Source organism: Schistosoma haematobium, chromosome 7 (genome assembly GCF_000699445.3).
Source record: "Schistosoma haematobium chromosome 7, whole genome shotgun sequence".
Lineage (NCBI taxonomy): Eukaryota > Metazoa > Platyhelminthes > Trematoda > Strigeidida > Schistosomatidae > Schistosoma > Schistosoma haematobium.
In genome coordinates, this window is record NC_067202.1 from 599774 (window position 1) to 626936 (window position 27163).

Sequence of the window (27163 nt, forward strand, 5' to 3'; positions counted from 1 at the left end):
ACGGATACTACCCCTAACTCAGGGTCTGAAAAGTCGGAAAAATGAAAATCACGCCAATGCGATGAAAATGATCTTGGTGGTGTCTTTCCATAGTATTCCGACAGCAGACAATGGGTTTTAAGTGTTGTTCAAGCCCTAACGCTTCAGGCTGGGCTATTTCGCTTACTACCCTATACATGTGTTGTATGCAGTATAAGCTATATGGCTTTATAGAGCTGAAGGTCTCATATGAGGTGGAGGTTTGCCATTGTTATTATGTATGGTTCGGCATTGCTTTGGCAAGTTTTGCTGACTGTTCATGCAAAAATTGGTTTGCTGGTTAACCGATTTCATTCATACTGGTGGTTGCTTTTCAGTGTTCCCGAGGGCCATTGTCATTGGGACATTGTAAGGCATGCCGCCATTGCTAATATTAACGAGTTTGACTGTCGTGTAAGCGGAATAGGTCAACTTTGGCCTGTTCGTGCTGTGCATAATTGATTCACGCGATCATTGATCGGAGTAACTATACATGTGATGTGAATGTGTATATGAATGGTGCGAATGATCAACTAGGGTGCTTGGTACCTGTGTGGTTGCGCCACAGGATTGAGCTGTACTGTTCAGATTGTAGAGTTAAAGCCTGTACGGTGTCTGGTTCCCCTGCTAAACGGGGTTGAGCTGTATTGTTTGGGTTTTTATGTGAAAGTCCGGATGGTGTCTGGTTCTCTTGAAAACCAATGTAAAATTACCCTGTCCCACAAAGGTAAATTATATAACGATGTTTCTAAGGATAAAAACCTCTCAATAACATAACCAATTGACAGGAAATACTTTGAAATATGATAAAATAAATTAAAAGGCAAATGAACTCTTTGATTGACAGTTTAAGTACACATATACACACATACACAGATACATTTATATACATTATAGATATACATAGAATTCCACCATTACACATAAATCTTTATCTTTCTCTATATTGGAGAGATAAATAGATTGATTACATAACTTGAATGAAATAGAATTCAATCATTCCAATGATTGTTTATTGATTGATTGATTTATTGATTTTTTTTTTGGAAAAATAAACAAACAAAAGACAAAATCAAAATATCAATAAAAAATATTTATCAAAATGATTGTTTCATTTATTCAATGTAAAAAATAGTTCATTTATGGTTAAAAAATCTTTCGGTAATATACAGATTTCACTAGTTGAAATCATAAGTCAATTGAAGTTAAACCACCATGGAAAATTTGGAAGCTCAGTGCTGAGGAGTTCCATACTAAGATGAAATGGCCCTTCAGTACTTCCAGGTTTTCCACGGTGGTCTATCTTCAATTGACTCATGATTTGAACCAGTAAAATTTCTAAAAATCTCCATAAAACCCCTTCTGATAATATACAGAATATTGATCGTTTTGAGAAACAAAAAAAAACCCAATGTTACTTTCCATTTATCATCAATTAATCTCTAATTAAATCTATTCAAAGGGAGGAGGGGGAAGGAAGAAGTCGGGAGGGGGGATGAGGAGATGTTGAAAAACAAACAGAAAAACAACGATGGAACTGATGAACTATTTAAATTTCATTTGTACATTGTAAATTAATTGTTTTAGCTGGAATGATAATAATTGATGATGAATCAACAATACATTTTGGAATGGATGATAAACTATCATTACTATATAAATTATTAGTTGTTAAGGGAATTAATGAACATGTTGATGACATATTGAATTGATTTATTGAATTTGGGCATAAATTCATTGTTGTTGGCCTATATTCAATAATTGCTGGTGTTAATTCAATGGTAGATGATTTTACAATAGAATTATGTAAATTTGAATTCATGGATAATAATGGTATAGGATTATGAGTTGTAATATCACAGGTTATAGGGATAATAGTTGAAGGAGTTGATTCAGATATTGTTAAACTTGATGTGGAAAGTTTCATTTTGGTTTCATTTAGTGTATGATTCAATCTGTAAGTTAAATAATAAACGAGAGAAAAAGACTTATCTATTTATCATGAGTGATTATTCACATTTATAAAAGTCTATTTCCAGCTTATCGAAACATCTTAGTAACTAAGTGTAGTGAACGAGAACATAGAGGGGTGGGGTGAGACAACCAAATGCATTTGAATACAAAATTATAGAACATTAAATACTTCATTTGCTTCCACAGTAATTACTGTCTGTGCTTGTTCTTTTTTCTTTGATCTTAATTTTTTGCCATCAGACATTTCACTTTCTACTGATAAGACATACTACTTATATCTGTGGACATCAGTAGCACAAACCATATGAATACTTCAATTGATATTATGTAAAAACTAAACTAATTTTCCTTAGAACACTAAATATACTCTCGTGATGAATAATACGTGACTAGTCAAATATATTCATGTTGAAATGACGTCAACTATCATCGTCTTCTTATCAGAATGGGTTTTCTGGAGATTTTCAGAAATTTCACTGGTTGAAATCATGAGCCAATTGAGGCTAGAACATCATTGAAAACCTGGGAGCATTGAACAGCCGTTTCGTCCTAGTATGGGACTCCTCAGCAGTGCGCATCCACGATCTCGCCCCCCGCGAGATTCGAACCCAGGGCCTATCAGTCTCGCGCCAGGCGCTTAAAGACCACTGAGCCAGCATCCAACGGTGTTAATGTCTAACTTCAACCAATCCACGAAGTTGCGCCACCGTACACCATTGTCTTCAGTGAGTTCATATCTCACAACAGACGAAATGGCCGTCCAGTGCTTCCAGGTTTTCCATGGTGGTCTGGCTTCAATTGACTCATGATTTCAACCAGTGAAATATCATCGTCTTCGTTGTCGTTATCAAATGATAATTGGATTATGTAACGTTTTAAAGTTAGAAATAAAAATCGTTGTAACCAATGAGCTTAGCTCAAAATCAGAGTTATGTAAATTAAATTAGTGAAGTTTTCTTTTCAGACAGATAATTGCAGTATAACTGAGTTTATTAAATAAAATCGTGAACCAACAGATTCTAACTTTGTGATCTACTGCAAGATTTAATCGCACTAGTTTTGATCCCTACTGTTGTCTCATTTCAATGAGGAGTTATTCACTCACATATATGTTCTATTGTGAGATACTAACTAATGTTAACTGAAACGTTGTTTCGAATAAAATTTAAACCAAAGTGAAGCAAACAATTTAGATCCATGTATTTACATTGGGATGTTGTTAGAAAGTAAACAAAACATCCATTATCCTCTATTGCCAAACACATAATTGAAACAGGTCATAAGATTCGTCTTAACTTGACATTTGTGGTGTTGTACAAAAGTGTGAAATGGGCGTACACTAAGTTTAATAGTTGAGTTCATAAGTCAATTGAAACTAGACCAACATGGACTATTTGGAAGCTTCGGTCGACCTTTTCGCTCTAGTATGAAACTCTTCAACAGTGCCACGTCCATGTGATTCGAACTCAGAACCTATCAGTCTGATGCGCAAATACTCAACTTTTAGATCATTGGACCGTCACCCAATAGTGGTCTAGCTTCAATGGATTCATGAATTCAACGAATAAATTAATACAATACTATTTACATGAATGATTATATTTCAATAATCATAGAAACTCCATATTATACTTACATAGTCTGATTGGATTGTGGTAAAGATCCATTTAATTTATTCATATTTACAAATAGATCATGATTAGATTGTATTGAAAATTTATCTTTATCATGAATTAATGGAATATTTGGTATATTTGTGGATTGATGACGTTTTACATAAAGAATCATGAAGATTATACAAATAATAACAGACACTATAAGAATTACAATTATCATCCAACCTAAATTACTTTTGAAATGTGAAAGATTTGAGTTAAATAGAGAATCTGCAATGAAAAAGTAATAAATATTAGATGTTTACTATGCATGATGCTAAATTATATCAAACAATGAATGTTTATATGGAATGAAGAAAGGAAATAATAACTAGACAAAGTAATGTTAGTTTACTTCTAGAACACTGAATATATACATATGCATCACATACTTCGTCATTCGATTTATGTGAGGGCCGGGATACTGCCCGGGTGCTCAAACTGTAGTAGATAGTTTTCTAAGGAGGACCGTCGACAAGCCTTTAACCTAGAGGTCCAATCCACAAGACAGTAGAGCGACGTCTAGAGATGCAGTCTCATGGTAGACAGTAACCAACAATAGATTCATAAGCCCTTTACTCCCTCAGGATCCAGGTAGCTCATGTGCACCACTGGTTGAGAATCATAGATTTTCACCTACCATATGTGGAACATCCGAGTCCACTAAGCCGGACATTCGTTTTTTGTCCTCTTAATTTCGTAAATAACACCGTCTTCACGAGAAGTCAGTGAGTAGATTTTCCCTGGGAGTGGCTGTATACACATGGCAATATGAGATCATTTCGTGAGTAAGAACAAACTCTCCCCATTCTTGGCCGCATTTGGGCATTTGGGGGCAATTAGTGTTAATCCTGTGACAGAATAACTTGTATGCTTAGAAAAACATCGACACCATCTTTATTCCAAATTGGCGAATGTACCGTATTTATTTCATTTAACACGTATACAAATGCCCAATCAAAAAGATAATTGTGTTCAAATTATGCCGAGTGATTGTGGAATAACATGACAAATTTTCTCAAATATCACTTCGTATCTAACTTCATCAATCTGTTAAACACCAAATTGTTAATCACAAACCGCATTATCATTGAGTCTAATTGAAGCAGATTTAGCAAAGATCTTTTTTCTTTGATTCGTTGTATTTTTTTCACAGAATATTCTCAGAACAAGCAGAATGAATCTGAATGATACTCATCTTTGACGAATTCAACCAATTTAATTTTTATTCATAAAATATGTTTCAGTAGATACAGTGACTATCTAAATGTACTATTATGAAAATTCATTTAATAGTTCCGTAATTATCAATAAAACATATAAAAATGTATATTGGCAAAGATGAATAGTGACTTGCAGTGGAAGCCGATGAGCGTGTTTCGTCATAGTTGGAACACGTCAGATGGATGTACTTGTATCTCATAGTTGGTGTTCACTCCAGAACTCTAACCTAATACAGTTCGTCTGAGACGTCATAGTGTTATCTACTTAGCTACTGAGTCTTGATCGCCATTCACTTGTGAAATAGAGTGAAGTTTAAATCCATTTGATATAGTTCATTTTGGATCCTTAGATTGATTCCACTGCTAGCCACTATCCATCTTTATTTAAAAAACTTGTGACTTAAGACTATATCGAGGCAGTCCGCACAAAATGCACACATGTCAATGTGAGAGTGATCAATTGTAGTCCTAAACATCAATGAGAAGATTCAATTAAACAATACAAAGTGAATTTAAAACTTCAAACCATCGCAAAACCAAGTGGCTATCAGGACTCAGTAGCTAAGTGGATAATGAAATGGCGTTTGAAGTGAACAGTACTGTGTTCGAGTCCCAGAGTGAACATCAACTTCGAGATGCAGGTACATACAGCTGGTGAGTCACAAAGAAGACGAAACGTAAGTCCTTGTTTTGACTTATAGCCACTAACTATCTTTGCTTATAATACTTGTGACTTAAGGCTATATCCAGGCAGTCCGAACAGGATGCACATATGTTAATTTCATTATTATGGAACTTTACTTTTCTTGTTGAAAAGAATTAACAATTATAATAAATTATATCAGTAGTATATATATACCCTTAATATTATGGAAATGACGAAGTAATATCGAATAATTAGATCATATGATCATCTTGGAACTTAATCGACAGACTACAACAGGGACTATAGAATAAACACAATAGTCTAAAGTATTGATGTTTTAATCTATTAATTATGTTAGTTAACCATACATCAGATACAGATTTGAACCTAATCCTAAGAGGACATTTTCAATATTAATCATGCTAATCAGTAAAACTAAATCATACTTTCAGAGAATAATTTTTCTTCATGACAAATATCTGTCTGATTTCGTACACATATCCATATACGATAAGCAATATGTTGGTCCTTTTGAAGTTTCACACCAAGAGATGATTGATTATTATGCCCACCGTGAATTGATTGATTTGAAAAGTTGTCATCTAGAAAATATAAGAAATAATAATCAAAAAATGGTTGATGTAACTTTATATATAGAAGAAATTTATACAGCTAAGTAGATAACGCGATGGCGTTTGAGACAATCGGTACTGGGTTCCAGTCCTGGAGTGAACATCAACTCTGAGATGCAGGTACATCTAGCTGACGAGTCCCAAGTAGGACGAAGTGCGCTTCAAACCGGATACCACTACTAGCCACTATCCATCTTTACTGATAAAGCTTGTGACTTGTAGTAATATCGAGGCAGTCCCCAAAGAATGCACATATGACAACAAGAGACTGATCAAATGCAGTCCTGAATAACAATCGGAAGATACAAATAAACAACACCAAATGAATAGAAATTTATATGGTTCATCAGTATTCTATAATCAGTTGGTCATTGCTTATTGTTAATGTCATTAAATGACTGAACGTTTTACACTATAGAATCGGTTTATTTTGATACATGCCCTTTGTAATTAAATTGTTAGTTAGTAAGTACGTTTTTGAACATTCGAATTTAAGTACCTCATTCCTTTTCATAGTTAAATATACTATGGTGAATGCTACGGATGTTAACAGATATAAGTAGTACGTATCATTTGTCGAAAGTGAAATATCTGCAGACAGAAAGTTAAGCAGATCGAAGAAAAGAGAACAAAAACAGAGAGTGATTAGTGTGGAAACGAAGGTGTTGTCAAATTTCAGACGACTAACTGACATTTTGTAAATAAAGGGTTTACTGTATGAATTCACTTGGTGTTGTTTTACTTGAATCATCCCATTGTTTTGGAGGAATGAAATTGATCAGTCTCTTGCTGACTTATGTGTATCCTGTACGGATTGCCTCGATACTGCCTAAAGTCACAAGCTTTTTAAGCAAAGATGGATAGTGGAATCCAGGATGTGCGTTTCGTTCTATTTGGGACTCATCATCTGGAAGTACCTCCATTCCAGAGTTAATGTTCTCTTCGGAACTTGAACTCACTTCAAACACCATCGCGTCCTAGAGTGAACATCAACTTTATGACGTATTTACATTCAGCTATTGAATCCTAAATAGGACGAAACCCGCATTCTGTATTCCACTACTAGCCACTATTCATCTTTATTTACTATGTGTGGTTCTCACATTTGACTAATATGTCCTGTAATTTTATCTCCATTGGTCTTCTCGTTTACTACGACGTTCTTAATAATGATATCGTACAATTCTTACAGAAATTACAACAAACTACATCAATTTAATATAACAATTAAGGTTAACAGATAATGAAAACTTACTTTGGGTTAAATTATGTAATATCAATGATTGTTTATAATTATATTTTTTTGATTTTTTCATTACTTTCAATGGATTTGGATCATCTGAATTTGCTTGTGCATATTCTATTTTACTATTATCATCATCCTCATCGTCAACATCATCATCAAGATTATGTTGTATTAGAGTTGGATTTGTTTTTACAGGATGACGTAACTGCAGTTTAGAATCAATATGACCTCCATTATTATTATTATTATTGATGATGATGAATGGATCTATTTCAATGTAATCCATTGAAATTTCTTTATTCTTTGATATTATGAATCTGTTATGATCCATTGATGATTGACATGTATCTATGAATGTTGACCAATTTCTATGATTAATTTGTAAGTAGTCAGTTTTGATACAAAATAATTGTGAATCATTTCTATGTGAAAAGTTTAATTGAATGAAATTAATTTGATTGTAATTTATATTCAATTTTGGGAAGATAAGTTCTAAATAAAATCAATGTAATAATAATGATCATTAAAATGATATCATACAATACAATACTTAAACTGTAAAGATATTCATATGATCAGAAAGGGGGGTTTGTGGAGATTTATTCGTTGAATTCATGATGTTAATTAAAGCTAGACCACCATGGAAAACCTAGGTCAACATGACAAACGTTTCGTCCTAGTGTGATACTCCTCAGAAGTGCACATCTACGAAACCAATTCGTGAGATTCGAACCCTGGGACCATCGGTCTCGCGCGCTAGCGATTAATCATTAGACCACGGACTGGCATCCAGCGGTGTTAATGTCCAACTTCAACTTATCCACAAAATTCAGCGACACATCCACCATTGTCATCAGTCAGTTACTATCCCACAACAGGCCCGGTTGAACACCACTGGTCAGTACTTCTCAGTAAAACTCCAGGAAATAGATCTTGGAGACCGTCACTAGTGATCATATGCTGATTAATATCAGAAGAGGTTTTTGTGGATATTATAGTCATTTTAATAGCTGAGATCACGAGCCAATTGAAACTAGATCATCATGGAAAACTTTGAAGCACTGGACGGCCGTTTCGTTTTTGTATAGGACTCTTCCGTGGCAGTTTTCATCCACGATCCTACCTGTATGTCTATGTAATTGTCTAACTTCAACCAATCAAAGAAGTTGCGCCATTGTCCACCTTTATCTTCAGTGAATTACTATTTCACAATGGATCTGGATTCGTGAATGCGCACTGCTGTGGAGTCTCATACTAGGACGAAACAGTTTTCTGATGCTTCCACAAAACCCCTCTCTGAATGTTTAATTCTAATTGTTTCTTTTCAAAAAATGATCCGAATTGAAATAATTTTAAATGGTCTGCCACAACAACAACTATTACTACTCCTATAAGAATTACGATGACATGTATATTGTTTATTGAAGTCTGAATTGATTTGAAGTCCATAGTTGAATGAGTATTTGGTCTCGAGGAGACTGAAATGAATATAAGATTAGTTGACAACATGAAAAATCACAAAAACAACTTATTAAAGATTAATTTAAACTCAATAAGTAAATCTACTGTCAAATGTAAATTTTTAAGTTTAGGGGTTGTGGAGATTGTTCAGTTTTTGATTGAGATCACGAACCGATTGATGTTAGACCACAATTGAGAACCTGGAAGCACTAGATGACTGCTTCGTCCTATTGTGGGATTCCTCAGCAGTGCGCATCCATAATCCCGCCAGCGGGATCCGAACCCAGGGCTTTCAGTCTCGTACGCAAACGCCTAAACTGCTGGACCACTGAGCCGGCATCCAGTGGTGTTAATGTATAACCTCAGCCATTCCATGAAGTTGCGCGGCTGAAGGCCTTTGGTTGGAATCCCGCGAGCGGGACCGTGGATATGCACTAATAATGGGTCCCACAATAGGACGAAACGGCCGTCCAGTGCTTTCAGGTTTTCAATCCTGGTCTAACATTAATCGGTTCATGATCTCAAGTAAATCTTTCACTTAAATCCTTATAAAACAAAATGGAAAAATAAAAAATTTTTTTGTTTGTAATCATACTCATTAATATGACACTGATAAATAGGTTTATGAATTATGTAACTTTACTTCTTGGGTGTTTCGAAAATTAAATTTTTCCCGGTTTTAAAAAACAAACTACAAAATTGCACAGTAACACACACATTCACACATTTACATTGACGTATAATGTAGTTAATAATGAATAATGATAAAGTACTTAGTTAAATATTTGACTGAAATTAGTATTTATGAATAGTAGGTGAATTTGTAATTCATAAGCACTGATATACCTGTTAGATATTAATGTTGATTCAAGTTATTATATTATATGATCACGTGTATTCGAACACTGACAGAGAAGTCCTACTCACTGACTTTTTGTAAAAGCGGGTTTTATTTACAAAATAGAAAGGATGAAAAACGAATGTCCAAGTTAGTGGACACGAAGTGTCCATCTCAACGAACTGGAAATCTTTTATTCCAAACCAATGGTACACATAGGATCCAGCATCTTGAGGGAACAAATGGCGTATGAACTAATTGTTGGTCACCACCTGCCATGGTACTGCATCTCCTTACATTGCTCCACAACCTTGTGGATTAAACCTTTAGGTTGAAGGCTCCGGGTGTGTCCCCCTAAGGAAACCACCTATTTCGGTCTGGGCACATGGGCAGTAACACAGCTCACACACAAGCCAATTGACTTGTGTTGCGCATATGTATTTTCGGTGCCCCTATGTAACAATATTTATGTACCCAAACAAATAAATATTCAGTACTGAAAACAAAGTGTTATCTGTTACAGTAATTAGATGGTCAGTCATAGAAATTATTCTAACAGAAGCAAAATAGAAATTATGGAATGATTCTGAAACTCCAGATGTGTTTCGCCCATAGAGATTAATTATGAATCATGTCATCCAACGTCTACAAGTATTAATTATAAATATTTCCTTTACCTCAACAATATCATTTGACTTCCTCAACATGGATCACTACAATAGTCAGTGTTTTTATACCGATGTCGCTTTTTAGTCTGTGTAGTTTATGATGTCTTCCAGCCCATTCCTACACTAGCCGATATAGAGGGTAGAGGTATGGTGTGGTTGAGCATACTTAAGATACAAATACAGCCGATCGATTTACCACAACTGTAGTAAAATGTAAATTGAGTTGACGAAAATATTTCTTTTCAATTCTATAAACCATAGGGATGACTGACGAGTCTCAAACTGAGACAAAACAGTCGCTTCTTTATTTTCATTGTAGTTTAACCAAGTCAATTCAATGAAGGAATTAAGAAAATCTGCAACTACAGCATAAACAGATTGAAAACTCTGTCAACTGGCCTATCTATAATCAAAAGTTGAATAATTCAATAACACAATTGAATATTTCACCTTTAGTAGTAATTGTATATTCTTTAGATCGTTTACCATGTCCCAAATAATTTTTTCCATAAATTACAAATGTGTAAATGGTATTTGGTGTTAAACCTGATAAATAATGAAAAAACAAACAAAAACAAATTAGATTGTAAGTTTGATGCAAATGATATTTCAACAAAGTACTTCTTCATATAATAAACAAGTAACTTGGTAAAATAGTCGTGTCGGTTCCGTTTATTGTATTCAAAGTGTAGATTCACATGTATCTAGGGGGGGGGAATATCACTGATATGACAGAATCCGAAGTCATGCGATAGAAGATACTTTTAGAACTCATTTGAAGGATTACGAGTATTCATCAAAAGGTCGACAATAAAGTAAAGGAGAAAAACAGTGCATAATGTTTAGTTCATCTTAAAGAGTTGGAAAAATCAAACTAATGGGAGATACAACCAAAACAAAAAGGTAAACAATGACAGGTTTAAAGTTAACAAGAATTAATCAACATCGTGATCTACAGGACAAGTTGTGAGCCATATGTGGGGGAATTTGAACACTTCATTTCTATCTGAAGCTTGTACTGATGATGTCTTTCAGAAGTACAATCAAATCTCCACAACTAAACCATACAGCTCAGAGAACAAAACAAAATCATCCACTTGAGTTATCAATCTTCCTCACTATCTCTAAATTGTCATTAATATGCATCTGTAATTTTGAAGAGAACCATACTCTCCAACTAAATAAAACTAGTGTCACTTAGTGTCATACTGAGACAAGTGACCTCTTACCTATTCCTGTTGGAAATTTTTCTCCATGTTACTAAGGTGCTTACGTTGATTAATAAGTAAGCAATATAATACAGTCTCGTCTATAATGTTGATCGAGTTCTATTCATCAATTATCAATGTGATTACTGAACTAAGTTACTGGATATTCAATACACTACACCTTTGGATTCTGTTTGTTCTCATTTTTCTAGAGGTAGATTAATAAAAGTAGATAACTGCATTGAATTAGTAACTGTGCGAAATTACAATATTGCGGTGAGGGGGAGTGATTTATTATTGATGATCTAATAAATGAATGAAGATATTCATTACTGATGTAAAGATCATTCATTGAAATTGAATTCAGTTACTGTCTCAGATATTTTGTATCTGGTTTAAACAGAACGTTTCTAGGTGATAGACTGGTGAAATAAACGATGTCCCGTGTAGGAAAACTGATTCAACAATAAAATAGAATATATCCATAAATGACTTACCTGATATTTGACATTGTTGATATATTGGTAATCTTGGTACATGATTGATGAACACTGATTTTGGAAGATTATTTACTGTAGTTAATTGATCTTTATGTAAAACTTTTAAAAATTGTATAACAATAGTTTGTTCATAACCACCATCAAATCCAGGAATCCAACTAAGTGTTAATTTATCCCATGTAATTTCTTTTACTTCAATATTTTTTGGAGTTTCAGGTGTACCTATATTGTAGTTTATATAATAAAGAAAAAAGAATGATTGTATCTGATTTAAACAGGATGTTATTAGGTAATGGACTAGTAACAAATATATTTATATTCATTTATTATGATAGGTTCTGGGTTCGAATCTCACGAGGCGGAATCGTGAATGCGAACTGTTGAGGAGTCCCATAATAGGACGAAACGGCCGTTCAGCGATTCCAGGTTTTCAATGGTAGTCTGGCTTCAACTGATTCATGATCTCAACTATTAAAATTATTATAATATCCACAAAAACCTCTTCTGATATTAATCAGCATATGAACACTAATGACGGTCTCCAAGAATTATTTCCTGCAGTTCTAGTGAGAAGTAGTGACCAATGGAGTTCAATCTGGTCTGTCGTGGAATAATAACTCATTGATGACAACGGTGGATGTGTCGCCCAATTTAGTGGATAATTTAAAGTTAGACATTAACACCGTTTGATGACGGTTGGCTCAGTGGGTCCATGGTTCAAGTCTCACGAGGTGGGATCGTGGATTTGCATTACTGAGGACTCTCATACTAGGACAAAACGGCTGTCCAGTGCTTTCAGGTTATCTACGGTGGTCTAACTTTAATTGACTCATGATCTCAACCATTAAAATTACCATAGTGTCCACATAAACTCCTTCTCATACAAATCATTTTTACCTGATTGGTTCAATTGAGTGTATTCTGAAAACGACTACTCTTATTATAAGACTTTAATAAATATGTACATTGATTACAGTAGTATTTGAGGACAAAAAAACTAGATCAAATTGAAGCACAGTATAGATTGTTTTAATCCAGTTTAAGTGGAGATTATCTTCATAAAAATCACTTCTAGAAATATGAAGTAATTCTCTATAATCATCTCATTCATCTAAGATTGAATTCATGATTACATATACAGACTGTCTTTTCAAAAGTCCTTAAATTCATATGTATAAAACCGTACTTATCTTAAAACTTCTAAAGATCAGTATAAAATTGTTGTAAAGATTGTTGAGTTTCAACATGAGATTATGAACTAATTAATGTTAGAGCAGCATGAAATACTTGAAATCACTGGACAGACATCTAACATTGGTCGGTTGATGATCTCACTTAAAAATAAACGATTTTCACAATCCTATACTGATAATTATCATGTGCTCGCTCGTGAATATGTGTGAGAGGTAATTCTCGGAATTCTAACGAGAAGCCGTGATCAGTGCAGTGTAAACCGTGTCGGATGTGAATTTGTTATACACTGAAGGCAATGGAAGATAGTGGTGGAATCTCGTGAACTGAATGAATTTAGACATTACCACCATCGGATATCGGTTCAGTGGTCTAGAATTTAAGTCTTCTCGCATAAAACTGAAGGTCCTGGGTTCGACTCCTAATTACGGGTTAATCGATGAACACTGATAAGGGTTCCATATATATATGGTTACGTCATCAAGGAATATCAAGCTTTGGATGACATATTAGGGTACAAGTCGAATGAACAAAAACAATGTTCTCATAGTGAGTTTATAATTTATGGACAACCTTTAGGCAGCGCTAAAATGACCTTAGAATGTCCACCTATTTACTTTGGATAAGTGAGAGTTATAGATTAGTGTAAAGAATTAAGATTAGGATTCACCGTTGAACGTTAGGGTTGGAAATAAGATTTAATATTTTCATGACGAGTTGAAATCAGCTATAATGCCAAAACTGTATTTAGCGCCAAAATCCAAGATCTGCTATTCTAAACCTGATTGGTTCGTTCATAAATTATAGTCTTGCCTGTTTTCATTTTTAGAGATAATATCATCAGTCATGTAGAAATCAGTCATTTAATTTCTAATTTTCCAAATATGAATGCAAGTTTTGTAATATTTGCATAAAAAAAAGAAACAAGTTACGTTATAAATATCTGAACAACAAGTCGAACGTAGAAACCGATAAGATTTGAATACATAATCCTTTATTTTAGTATTTGAAGTTTGATTTCGTCCTATGATATATTCATATATGGTGTCGTCCATTTCGACGTTGGCGTTCAGATCTCCCATCATGATATTCAGGTCTTTTTCTGAGCACTTCGCTATGATCGATTAGAGCCTCACATACATCTGATATTTATCATTATCTTTGATATCATTGGTGGATGCATACCACTCAATTACATTTATTGTAATCCTTTCCCTTTTTGTTTTGAAGAGTGCTTTGATGATTCTGGATTCATTAGATTACATCCTATAGGTGCTTTTGGTACATCTTTGGACAGCATTAGTGCAGCTGCCTGTGTGTTTGATACATTTCCTTCTTCATGACCAGAGTACAACATAAACTTCGAATGTAACCTTTTCTGCCAAGCTCTTGTCTATTGGGTTCCACCAATATCGCATATTATCATGTTATCTCGTCATTTCTGCAACTATTTGACGAGTTCATCTGGTCTCCCAGATTCTTAGAACTTTCCATGTACTTATGAAGTAGCGCTAGTCGACTTTCCTTTCCTTAAAATTTGTATATCTTATAGTAGGGCAGGATTTTGTCCAAACATGAGAAATCCAAGGGCATGGAGAATTTTTTATGACGTTATTATTTCCAAAGCTACGAAGTAATTAATACCAAATAAAGAACAAATGAACCCTAAAACCGTTCGATAAATATACCGAAGATATCTATATCCTTCAACTAACAGCATAATACAATATATTTCTCTGACCAATATCAAATGTTGACAAAATCTTCCGCGTGATGTTATCCGTCAATTCATATCTGGAACCCAATTCTTTTACTTAACTATATCTCATATTTCTAACAACATGAGTGAATACTGTTGTAACGGGTGGACCTGGACATCATTAGACTTAACGTGATAATGATTAGCACATTATTCCTCAGCATCCATAAGAAATACAAAACTTGATAACGCATTCATTTATTCGTAATATCTTACTTGGCAACAAACTTATATTGGTGCTACGTAGACTGTCGAAAATCAATATTGTTTATTGCCTTTCCTAATGTTTTATTGTGTTATTTTATTATAATGAGTTATTTAGTTTCATATTCATAATAAAAGAAGCCAATTATACTTGATAGGAATAAACTTATAAATGATCTTTCTAGAAACATATTACAAACTGATAAGATTCAGGATATCAAGACAGAGTTCCCTTAAAAATAAATGAGAATTGAAACCGAATGTATCTTATATTACCACTAGTTTGAATCAATATTCAAATGAGAAATTAAAAATAATTATAATAGTTGAATTCATAAGTCAATTAATGCTAGACCACGATGGAAAACTTGGAAACCGTTTCGTCCTAGTATGGCACTCATCAGCAGTGTGCATCCACGATCCAACATGCCACATTTGAAACCAGGACGTTCGGTCTCACGCACGAACAATTCACCTGTATACCACTTAGCTGGCTACAACAGTGTTAATGTCTAACTTCAACCAAACCACGAAATTTCACTACCGTGGTTGTACACTATTGAGACGTCCATTGCTTGCAAGTTTTACATGTTGTTCTAGCTTTAATCAACTTATGAATTCAACTATTAAATGACTGCAATCTCCACAAAATCTATCTTCTGATAAAAATCATCATGTGTTGACTAATAACTTGCTTCAAGATGTATTTCCTAGAGTTCTAATGAGAAACGGTGACCAGTGGAATTCAATCAGGTCTATTATGAGATCACAACTCACAGAAGATAGTAGTAAACGATGATAAAATTTTGTGAATCAATTGAACTCAAACACAATATTTAACATATTCGAAGAATATCACATTTACATTTTCTTTTATTCATACACACTATTAGTAACAACCTTATGTGGGATCGCAGTGGAGGAAGAAATCAGGAAGAAGCGCTGGAAGTGGATAGGACACACATTGAGGGAAGCACCCAACTGCATCACAAGACAAGCCCTCACATGGAATCCTCAATGCCAAAGGAAAATAAGAAGATCAAAGAACACATTACGCCAGGAGATGGACATAGAAATGAGAAAAATGAACAAGAATTGGATGGAACCAGATAGGAAGGCCCAGGACAGAGTGGGTTGGAGAATGCTGGTCAGCGGTCTATGCTCCATTAGGAGTAACAGGCGTAAGTGAAGTGAAGAAGAGACACACTCACTAAATAGAAGCCTTATCACAATAATTATTGAAAGATAGTTAGTTCACTTACTATAATTTTGTAATAGGACCATACATTGTTGACAACCTTCATCATTTATAATATAAGATAAATAAACACCAAATTTAAGCACAGGATTGAATTCCTTCCAAACTAAATTAGTTAAATATAATGAATCCATATATGTAACATTCATAGTAACATAATAATCTTTCAAAATTGATTTCACTTTATTTCCTGTGTATAATTCAATATGAACAGTTTTAGTTTTATTATTTTGATTATCATTTAATTGATTTTTTTTCTGCATAGCAACTAATGTTAATTGATCATGAGGTATTTGTTGTTGTTGTTGTTGACATAATGATTTCATATATTGATTTTTATGAAAACTATTTAAATATCTATCAAATGTTTGAAATGTTATATAATACCAAATAATTTTATTAGGGGGTGGATTAGCTTTAAAAAAACATGTTAATTTCTGTGTATGATTTTGAAAAAATGATTTTTTTGAAATGAGTGTTGAATTGATGAAATGTTTATGTAGTTGCTGTGGCGATTGTTGATAAGGAATTATTTGTTTTATTATAGATTGATGTAATAAAATGGGTGGATCTAGATATTCAAAGTAAAACGAAAAAAGTAAATACAATTAGAGGTTTTGGAAGGGGTTTTGTAGATAGTGTAATAATTTCAGTAGTTGAGATCATGAGTCAATTGAAGCTAGACTCACTGATGACAATGGTGAATGTATTGCTTAATTTCGTGGATTAGTTGAAGTTAGACATTAACACCGTTAGATGCCGGCCACCTCAGTGATCTAGTGGTTAAGCGCTCGCACACGAGACCCATATGCCTTAGGATAGAATCTCGCGAGAGGGGGATCGTGAATGCCCACTACTGAGGAGTCCCACAGTAGGAAGAAATCGCCGTCCAGAACTTTCAGGCTTTCCCTGGTGGTCTAGCTTCAAATGACTCATGATCTGACCTATTATAATTAGAGGTCTGTATGTAAATGAAAAAAGAAAAAAAAAGATATTACGCAATGTAACTGGACTATCATATATATTTTAAAACAAAATGATTGTAAACTGGAAATCGATATGTTCATTATAGATGAAGAAATAAATTATTTTCTAAAAACACCTTCAAAAGTTATGTTTGTTTAGAGGTGTAGTGTCTTAGTTTCCTTAACCAATCACCTTGATAACCTTTATTATATAAATTCCCAACGATGTTTGAAATCAGAAGGCAATAAGAAACGGCGACTACAGTGTATTTCCGAATAGCACAATTTACAAATCTACAATCATGTTGAGCGAATTTGAAGCAGAAAGGTGAATGTATAAGTAAGCGAACGAATACAGAGGTGGATTTATGGTCAAATTGAATCAGTTCGTGATGAAAACCCTAAATCAAATTTCTAACCTTAATCATCAACTGTAAATCATAATTCTAACTCGTTAATAACCATCATTTGGTTCTGGTTATTAGGTGAACACTCTCAAAGTCACTTTAGCGTCGCTCAAAAATCGTTTATAATTTATAGTCTTACCGAATATTTATCAAGGAGATTATTCAAAATATGATTAAGGCATTGGAAACTATTATATTCTAAGCAAAAGAATTGAAATTATAAACAACAATAAATAATGGTTATCAGTGGAATCCAAGATGCATGTTTCATCCTATTTAGGACTCGCACATGATACACATTATGCCAAGAAGAGACTGATCAATTGAAGCCCTAAACAATAGTGAAAAGACCCAAGTTATGAATACCAAGTTAATTAAAAGAATTGAAAATTTATAATGACATATTCATGAACAAAGTCTTAGGGTGAGACTAGAATTTATGGATGACCTTTGAGCGACACTAGACTGACTTTGAGAGTGTTCACCTAATAACCAGGACCAAATGATGGTTATAAACCTGTATGAGGAGTAAAGATTATGATTTACAGTAGATGATGTAGGGTTTTCATCACGAACTGACATCAGCTATAATCCCAAAACTCAATTTAACCAAATGGATAAGTGAATTTCGCGCCTGTTATCTTATATCTGATTGGTTTGTTCATAAGTTATAGTCTCGTCAGTCTTAGCTATTATAAAGATTCTCTATCTATCTATATACATACTCAGTATGAGTCTAAAAGAAAGTTTAAGAAACTATTTGATATTTAGATAAATTAATAATCAATCGATTTCTTTTTCTTTTTTTTTGTAATCTAAGAATCATTTAGTTGCCAAATGGACTTTTGTTTTTTCCCCATTCATGTTCTTGATATTAATGATTCATGAATGTATTAAATACAAAGTAATTCAATAAATAGTTACTATTTATTAATGGATAAGATATATGTTTAAAGCTAAATTGTTAATGTACTCTTAAGTGGAATTATGATTAGATTGAATAAAAACAAAATGAAATCATTAAAGGAAATAAAGAATAATATACAAATGTCTTTCATATAAGATTTTATATTGTGGTATATATATGCTACTGATGTCGATAGATATAAGTAGTATATATTATCATTTGAAATTGAAATCTCTGGAGGTCGAAAGAAAGAGAAGGAGAACAGAGAATAATTGGTGAGGAAACGAAAGAGCAATTAAGTCTAAGGCGGTTGATTGACATTTTACAAATGAAGTATTTTGCTGTATCGTTCTAAGATTTTATCAAGTGATTCTGTAACTTTGTATCTAGATACATTTGACTTTCCCCCACTGTTGTTCTCGTTCACTATAATATATCTGAAAATAAATTCATATGTTTAACGACACTTATAACACTGCAAGTTTATTCATAGAAATCATTGCATAAAAGATAAATTAAGTTTGGAATCTTTTCAGGGACAATGTTAACTATGAGTTCGTAGTATTGATTGTACCTAAAATTGCAAGTACAAATGTAATAAACTTAAAATTTTCTCCTTTATAGAAAAAGAGACACTAACCAGAAAATAAAATAAAAGAGAATGAAAAGAATGAAAGGATAAAAATGAACGAAACTATTGGTACAAATGGGTACCAGATACATATGGGCCATACAATAATAATGAGAATCGAACGAGATAAAGGATGTAAGGTGCGTGTAAAAAGATAAGGAAAAATAGAAAACAATAACGACCACAAATTACTGTATGTTAGTGGAATAGTAATAATAATGGGGGAAACAGAAAGGTACAATCAGAAATAATTCCTTCAGTTAGGGAAGTTGTATGTAGAAGAAAATTACAGTGGGATCGCCACTGGCTTCTATTCTGAGCCATATCTGATAACGTCTCTAGTCACTGTGTTGCACCATCTCTAGGACGCCAACCAGGGAGTCGTGAATGACCAAAAGAAACCAGTCCTGTGCAGTTTTCTTTCATACCACAACACCATGTCATACACTGACCACCACTCTGCTTCTTCCAACCAGTCCCAGAGTCGGCAAATAATACATGACGAGGAATTCTCTGGGACGACATTCGTAGAACATGTCCAAGACACCGAATTATCATCTCTGTGTCCGAACACATGATGCCGAACCTCTGCAGTACTAACATGGTGTTGCCACTGAATGTCAGCAATCCTTCGGAGACAACGATGATCAAACACAGAGAGTCGTCTAACATCCTCAAACCAGAGAGGTCAGGTTTCACAAGCATAGAGCAAGACCACTCTCACCGACGCGTTGTAGATCCGACCTTTTACGGCCAGACTAACATCACGAAGGCGCCATAGATGGCCCAGATTGGCATAAGCCGCTCTGGCTTTCACTATTCGTGCATTGATCTCATCACTCACACCCCCACCAGCACTTATGCAGCTACCTAGATACACGAACTTCTCGACTACTTCTATCTGCTCACCACCCAGGGTGGGTACAGGATTAGAATCTTGCCAGCCTTGTTAAAGTACTTTGCACTTAGAAGGTGCGAAGCACATACCATACCTACGGACACTGACTGCCAACTGATTAAGTGCGGATTGCATGATATCTAACTCAAACATTACACAATGAAATAACCTGACACATTTATTATGGTTGACCTGACTGGATCTGTGTTATTAAGTATCGCTTTAGTTCTTCTTTAGTCTCAGTTTCCGTTTTATTTTCTCTAATTGTATACTATCCTTTATGGTAATTGAAATGATCTTTGATACACTGTCCATTCATCAATCGAATGTCCATTTAAAAAGAATGGAAGCTAGACCACCATGGGAAACCTGGAAGCACTAGATAGCCGTTCCGTCCTATTGTGGGACTCCTCGGTGGCAGTGAGCATCCATGATCTCGCCGCGTAAGATTCGAACCCATGTCGTCATTGGTAATAACGATTATTTCTAGACATCTAAGAAAGTTATTCTTATAATCTAGGCTTTACGAATCAGATAAGTTGTCATGGAAACATAAAAAACAAAACAAAATACATTGAGCTTGGAAGCACACGCTTTATAGTTGATAGTAGAGAAAATGTTTTTCACATACATTTTAAAATTATATGCACCGGGTTTGAGTATTCATAACCGAAATTATTGATTGCTTGACATGTATAACTTCCTTCATTCATAATATGAAATGACTGACATTTAGTTTGTATATTATTTAATGATTCATTATAACCCCATATTAATTCACTTGTTGTCTCCCATGTATATGAACCAGTTTCATATTCAATACATTTAACAGTAGTCAAAATCTTCCTCCATGAACAATGAATCTGAAGGAATAGACAATCAAATAGGTAATATCAAAAGAGGGTTTTTATGGAGATTTTAGTAATTAAACGGTTGAATTTGTGTGTTAATTAAAGCTAGACCACTATGGAAAATCTGGAAGCACTGGACGGCCGTTTCGTCTCAGTATGAGATTCCTCAAAAGTGCGCATCGACGATACCGCACATCACACGAACGCTCAACGCTCAACCAATAAACCGATATCCAATGATGCTAATGTTTAACTTCAACCAATCCACAATATTGCGCCACTGTTCACCATTGTCTTCGGTGAGTAATTATCTTACAACAGACCTGGTTGATCTCCACTGATCACGGCTTCTCACTAGAACTCCAGGAATTGATTTTGGAAGCTAGTCATTAGTGAGCACAGGATGATTATTATCAAAATGGTGATTTTCGTAATTTAATCAAAAAAATTAATGTTTTTTAAATGCACTAATGAATAGAACATATTGAGTTTTCTGATGTTTTTTAACTCAACATCAGTTGCTTCTTCGGAGAATATGATAAACCTTGATAATGATAACTATAAACTTAAATTGTAAGTAATTGTTCAAACAAAACAAATATTTCATAATAGAATATAACCAGATGATTACATTATTATTATTCGCTTTATTCAGTATTATGTTTTTGGTACAATATAGAATTCTCAACATTAAAGATCTCAAGAAGTTCCCGTTTCTCATTTCTTGATCGATTTCGTTGACAAATATTGAGTAGTTGACAGCTATAAGTTAGCAGTCCAGGAATCTACATCTGAATAATGTATATTCTTTCCGATGCATATCGTCAGTAACGACGATATCTCGGATTGAGCCTTTTGTAACTTGTACAACGAAATGTAGTACACCTTTCACAAGCTCACTTGAATAAATTATGTGGTTAATAGCCATAATGATGTAATAAGACAAAAAAATTAGATAACTTGTTGAAACATCAAGATAGCAAGAACAAGTATCCCAGATGTTCAAGCACGCTGTTGTAGGGCAAGTGAAATGTCACTGGGCCCTAGACAAATCATTCAGCAGTTGGGTTACAGAATATCGAAAAGATCGTCGATCACTGTCAAGTTCGATGAAAACCAACGCGCATCAGTTAATCGTATGCCATGGACTGGCCCATGCGGTGGTGTTCTAGCTATCTTCTCTGTACTCATTCTTTCTAATACATTTCCATAATAACGTCCTTTGTGTTATACGGTCTTCAAAGCAGCCATAGTACATTGATACGTCCAAGGGGTAGTCCATTTTAGATTCTGACCACGAGGTGTGCCTTGGAGGTTAGCTGGTTCATCATAGCATTCCCGTCTAACTCGAGCAGACCTCCAATCATTCGATATAGATCATCTACGTTGGTGATCTACACTGTGATTGTTATATTTATATCACTATAATACAGAATCAACTATCTGACTTCCCTCAGATTCAACATTTATCATTTACATTCATTTTGAATATATAAAAAAACATTCATCAATATGAACTTACATCATTTAAGGTTCTTAGCGTAATAGAATTCATAGTAGCTGATGTTGTACGAATAATGGAATTATCATGAAACCAATTAACTTGTGGTGCAGGTTTACCATGAGCAACACAACGAAGATAAGGTGTAGGAATTGAATTAAAAGATGGATTTAATACATTATCAATATTTGGTTGTTCAATTATTTGTGGTTCTTCTAAACAACAATAAAAATAACCAATTGTCATATGTTATAGTTACAACAAGTTTGAAAAATCTGACATCAATCATCAATAATCCATAGTGATGTGTAGTCTCACATATTAATAATTATCTAATTATAGTAACTTAGTGAATAATGCGTTGCTGTATGGAGAGAAATGCTGCAAGTTCACACTTCCGTCTAATCATCAACCAATGACGGGTTCATACTCGGATAAAACACCCATTCCATGGTGTATGCTACTTATATCAACATAAGTAGTATACAACGCTAGTCAGAAATAGAATATCTGGAACCAGAAAGTCGAGAAAATCGAGAAAGAATGAACAGGAATAGAAGGCAATTGATATGGAAATACAGGAACAATGAAGTATTAGACGATCGACTGATATTTGCAAAGGAACATCCAAGTTTAAGACAACTGATTAGTATTTTTAGCAAATGAAATATTTACTGTATGGTTCTCAGATTTTACTAAGATTTTGTGTGATTTTGTGTTTAAATACATTCGATTATCCCCACTTGTACTATAGTTCACGGCAATTCTGTGTCCCAATACACACCAGCAAGCGAATTTATTATGAAATGCTAATTGAGATATGAATTCCGGAACCCTGGTTTCCTAATATCAGTAGTATATTGTATTAGTAATAAAGTTCTCATTCCTGTAGTACGTTGTTATGAAATGAACTTAATCAAATATTATCATGGAGATAAAAGTATTTTTCAAACCAACATGTAACAAACAATAATCGAGACCGAACATAACTGTTAGCATTAGTGTAACTAAGTCAATGACTATTGACCTGGGTGATAAATTCACTGAAAATTAGAATGTGATAGAAGTCTTAAATGTGAACCAATGGTTGTCAAATCATTATTAAGACGATATTAGGCTGATAAATGTTGCATGAGACCCTTAGTTAGAAAGCGGATGTCCATAGATGAAGAGATATTTTACGTAAGGAAATAATGGCTATCCAATGTTTCCTTCGTTCTCAGTTGTTGACCAACTAATGTTGGTCTGTGTTGAAAACAATGAAATAATAATGAACTACGAACGATCTACGGTAAATTTTACATATAATAGATACTTGCAATATGATTAAGTTGTCAGTTGACCAAAAACGAAGAGGAAGACCGAAAACACACATTACGCCGAGAAATGGAGACAGACATGAGAAGAATGATCAATAATTTCATAGAACTAGAGAGGAAGGTTCAGATCAGAGTGTGTTGGAGAATGCTGGTCGGCGGCCAATACTCCATTGAGAGTAACTGACGTAAGTAAGTAAGAAAGTAAGTGACAAATTGTTTGCCGTATTATAATGTTCAGCTGATCGACCATACTTTGTAAAGTAAATATGTTTACCATATGTAATGGAATGATTAAATAACTTATATATTGTAATAACAATAAGCTCACCTTGCACTGTAATACTGACTGGATCACTTATTGCATTACCATAATCATTTTGTACTAGACAATAATAAAAACCATCGACAAATGTATCCGTTAAATTGATTAATAATTGATCTTTATTATTTGAAAATTTCGGTTTAAATGGTATTGGAGTAATTAAATCTGATGATTTTGTTTTACAAGAATTTGAACTCCATAACCATTCGATCGAAGGAATTGGAAGTCCAGGGACTAAAAGAAATAATGTTAAAAAAGAAAATTGTATCTTGCCTTCATTCATTGAATATTCATGCTACTTTAAATATTGTGAGATTAAACGATATTGTTTACGAAATTCAAACTCTAGAAATGTATGCAGTAAGCCTTAGTGTGATCTTGTTGTTGTATACATTACTTACTTAGTTACTCCTGTTACCCATCGTCAAGGAGCATAGGTTGCTCACTGTCACTATCCATTCAATTCTGTCCTAAGCGATCATTTACAGTTCTTTTCAATTGCTATTCATCCTTATCATGTCTACTTCTAATTTCTGATGTAGTGTGTTATTTGGCCTTCTTCTCTTCCATTTCCCTTCAAGACTCCACGTAAAAGCATGTCTCATGATACAATTTGATGATTTTCATAGTGTATGTCCTATTCACTTCCAATGTCGTTTCACAATCTCCCCTTCAGTTGAAAGCTGGTTTGTTCTCTCTCACAATAAGCTGTTACTGATGGTATCCGGTCGACGGACATTCAGTATATTGTGTAGACAATTGTTCATGAATATTTGTACACATTTGATGACAGCTATAGTAGTTCTTAAAGTTTCAGCTACGTACAGTAGGACAATCTTGATGTTCTTATTGAAGATTTTGATTTTGATATTATTTGACAGTTGGTGTGAGTTTCAAATGTCCTTCAAGTGCAGGTATGTTGCCCTCACTTTTCTAATCATCGCCTTTACCTCTGCATCGGATCATCCTTGTTCATGGATGATGCTTATCAGGTACGTGAAATGTTCCAAATCTTACAGAGATTCTCTATCACATGTCATTGGATTGATGTTTTTTGTGTTGTATTTGAAGATCTTGCCATTATGTTATGGAATATATGTTAAAGCGTCCAATTCGCAGGATTTCCTACTTTCAACGGCATTTAACGATATTGTTTTACAAAATGTATATAAAGCAATTTGCGTTTTTGATTGAGATCATGGACCAACTGATGTTAGACCACCATTAAAAACCTGTAAGCACTAGACAGCTGTTTCGTCCTACTATGGAACTCTTGAGCAGTGCGCATCCACGACACCGTCCACGGGATTCGAACTTAAGGCCTTCGATCTCGCAAGCGAACGCTTGACCTCAAGACCACTGGGCTTTTATCCAACGATGTTGATATCTAACTTCGACTGATCCATGAAATTACGCGACCATCTTCCACTGTACTGAGGTAGATACCTGTCTCTACCCGACACGGATTAGCTCCGCTGGTCACGACTCTGAGGATTCCCTCACTAGTGAGTATATGGTAATTCTCATTATGGGGTTGTTATGATTGTTATGTTTTTTGATTGAGATCATGAATCCATTGATGTCAGACCACCATTGAAAACAATTCAAATTGTCAGTTATATTTTTCTTACATGTCAAACAAGTATATCCCTAACGAAACAAACAGTTTTATGGCATACAAAATTTTGATAACTTACGTCTAGCATTCATATTACATTGTAATATTACAGTTATGTTTTCATCAGTTTGCGGATTTGAAGTTTTCTGAATTGTTGGCTTACCGGGTGAATCTTCGTTAATGAAAAAAAGTAACATACCATAAGTTAGATTATTTTTTTAATCAAAATCTAGTAGCTAAGTCGACAACGCGATGGCGTTGTAAGCGAACTGTACTGGGTTCGAGTCTCATAGTGAACATCAATTTTGAAATGCCGGTTTGTCTAGCCGACGAGTCCTAAACAGGACGAAACGAGCTTGCTGCATCACACTTCTAGGCCAGTATCCATCTTTCCTAGACGTTTATTATCTGGGGCAATACAATCTTTTAAACTGTTAGTCCACTAGAAAGCTCTATACGTTTCGAAGAATTCTAGAATTTCAGAAGTGATTTATGTCATTATCAGTTTACATAGTCTAAATGAGTTAATATCATTCGAATTTTCATTATGTTAATGTTTCATAGTAGTGCGATATTCAGAAACGGACAAATATGAATGATAACAGCTCAATAAACAATCGATGAATATATCTATCCTTTATTAGGTAAGTTCCAGCACTGATAGTAATGAAAGATTGAAGTTTGACTAGATACATTAAAACTATTCAGATTATAAACACAACTGAGTGATGAATACTAATTTGTTACAAGCCAAGATAAAGGTACCCGTCAAAATCGTCAGTTTACTTCGTTATTGTGTTTGACTTTATAAGGTGGAGATAAAGTATACAACTGCGACACTCGAATGTATAGAACCCCTCAGTCGCAAAATCGGAAGACAGAAGAAAGCTGGAGGACTGTTTGTTGGGTAAAAAAACCAAAATCATGGATATTTATAGATATTAGCGTTTGTTATAACATCATTTTACTTCAGCCAATCTGCAAAGAGGCATGTTACTCTACCGTCCAATAGTAACATATGACGTTGATATTCTAAAAAGCTCCACCACGTTCTGATTAGATGGAAACTTTTCGAGTTCTTTAGAGCCTTTCGAGTCTTCGTCAAAGTTCCTGGAAGCCGTCCTAACACTCTTACAGTTACATTGTAAATTGTTGATTTTGTGTTATTTCTTCCAAACTGTTCCGTTTTTGTCTTATTGTTATTTTATTACTTATTTGGTATAAGGGGGCACCAGATACATATACGCCACACAAATCTCATTT

At 34.2% G+C, this 27163-nt stretch overlaps 1 protein-coding gene across 1 annotated transcript in view; it reads right to left on the bottom strand.

The window, feature by feature from the left end:
* Positions 1 to 681: 681 nt before the first annotated feature.
* HMCN1_1 (Hemicentin-1) overlaps positions 682 to 27163 on the bottom strand; it is a 62683-nt gene continuing 36201 nt past the window's right edge. Inside the window, exons 9-19 of the mRNA XM_051217752.1 lie at positions 25980 to 26072; positions 24289 to 24516; positions 22663 to 22856; positions 20921 to 21152; positions 16486 to 17052; positions 12067 to 12291; positions 10812 to 10907; positions 7404 to 7886; positions 5963 to 6118; positions 3629 to 3878; positions 682 to 1973 (exon numbers count right to left, since the gene is read on the bottom strand). Coding sequence (XP_051064176.1) covers positions 1568 to 1973; positions 3629 to 3878; positions 5963 to 6118; positions 7404 to 7886; positions 10812 to 10907; positions 12067 to 12291; positions 16486 to 17052; positions 20921 to 21152; positions 22663 to 22856; positions 24289 to 24516; positions 25980 to 26072 — 2930 coding nt within the window. The 3' untranslated portion in view covers positions 682 to 1567. The remainder of the gene's footprint in view (positions 1974 to 3628; positions 3879 to 5962; positions 6119 to 7403; positions 7887 to 10811; positions 10908 to 12066; positions 12292 to 16485; positions 17053 to 20920; positions 21153 to 22662; positions 22857 to 24288; positions 24517 to 25979; positions 26073 to 27163) is intronic.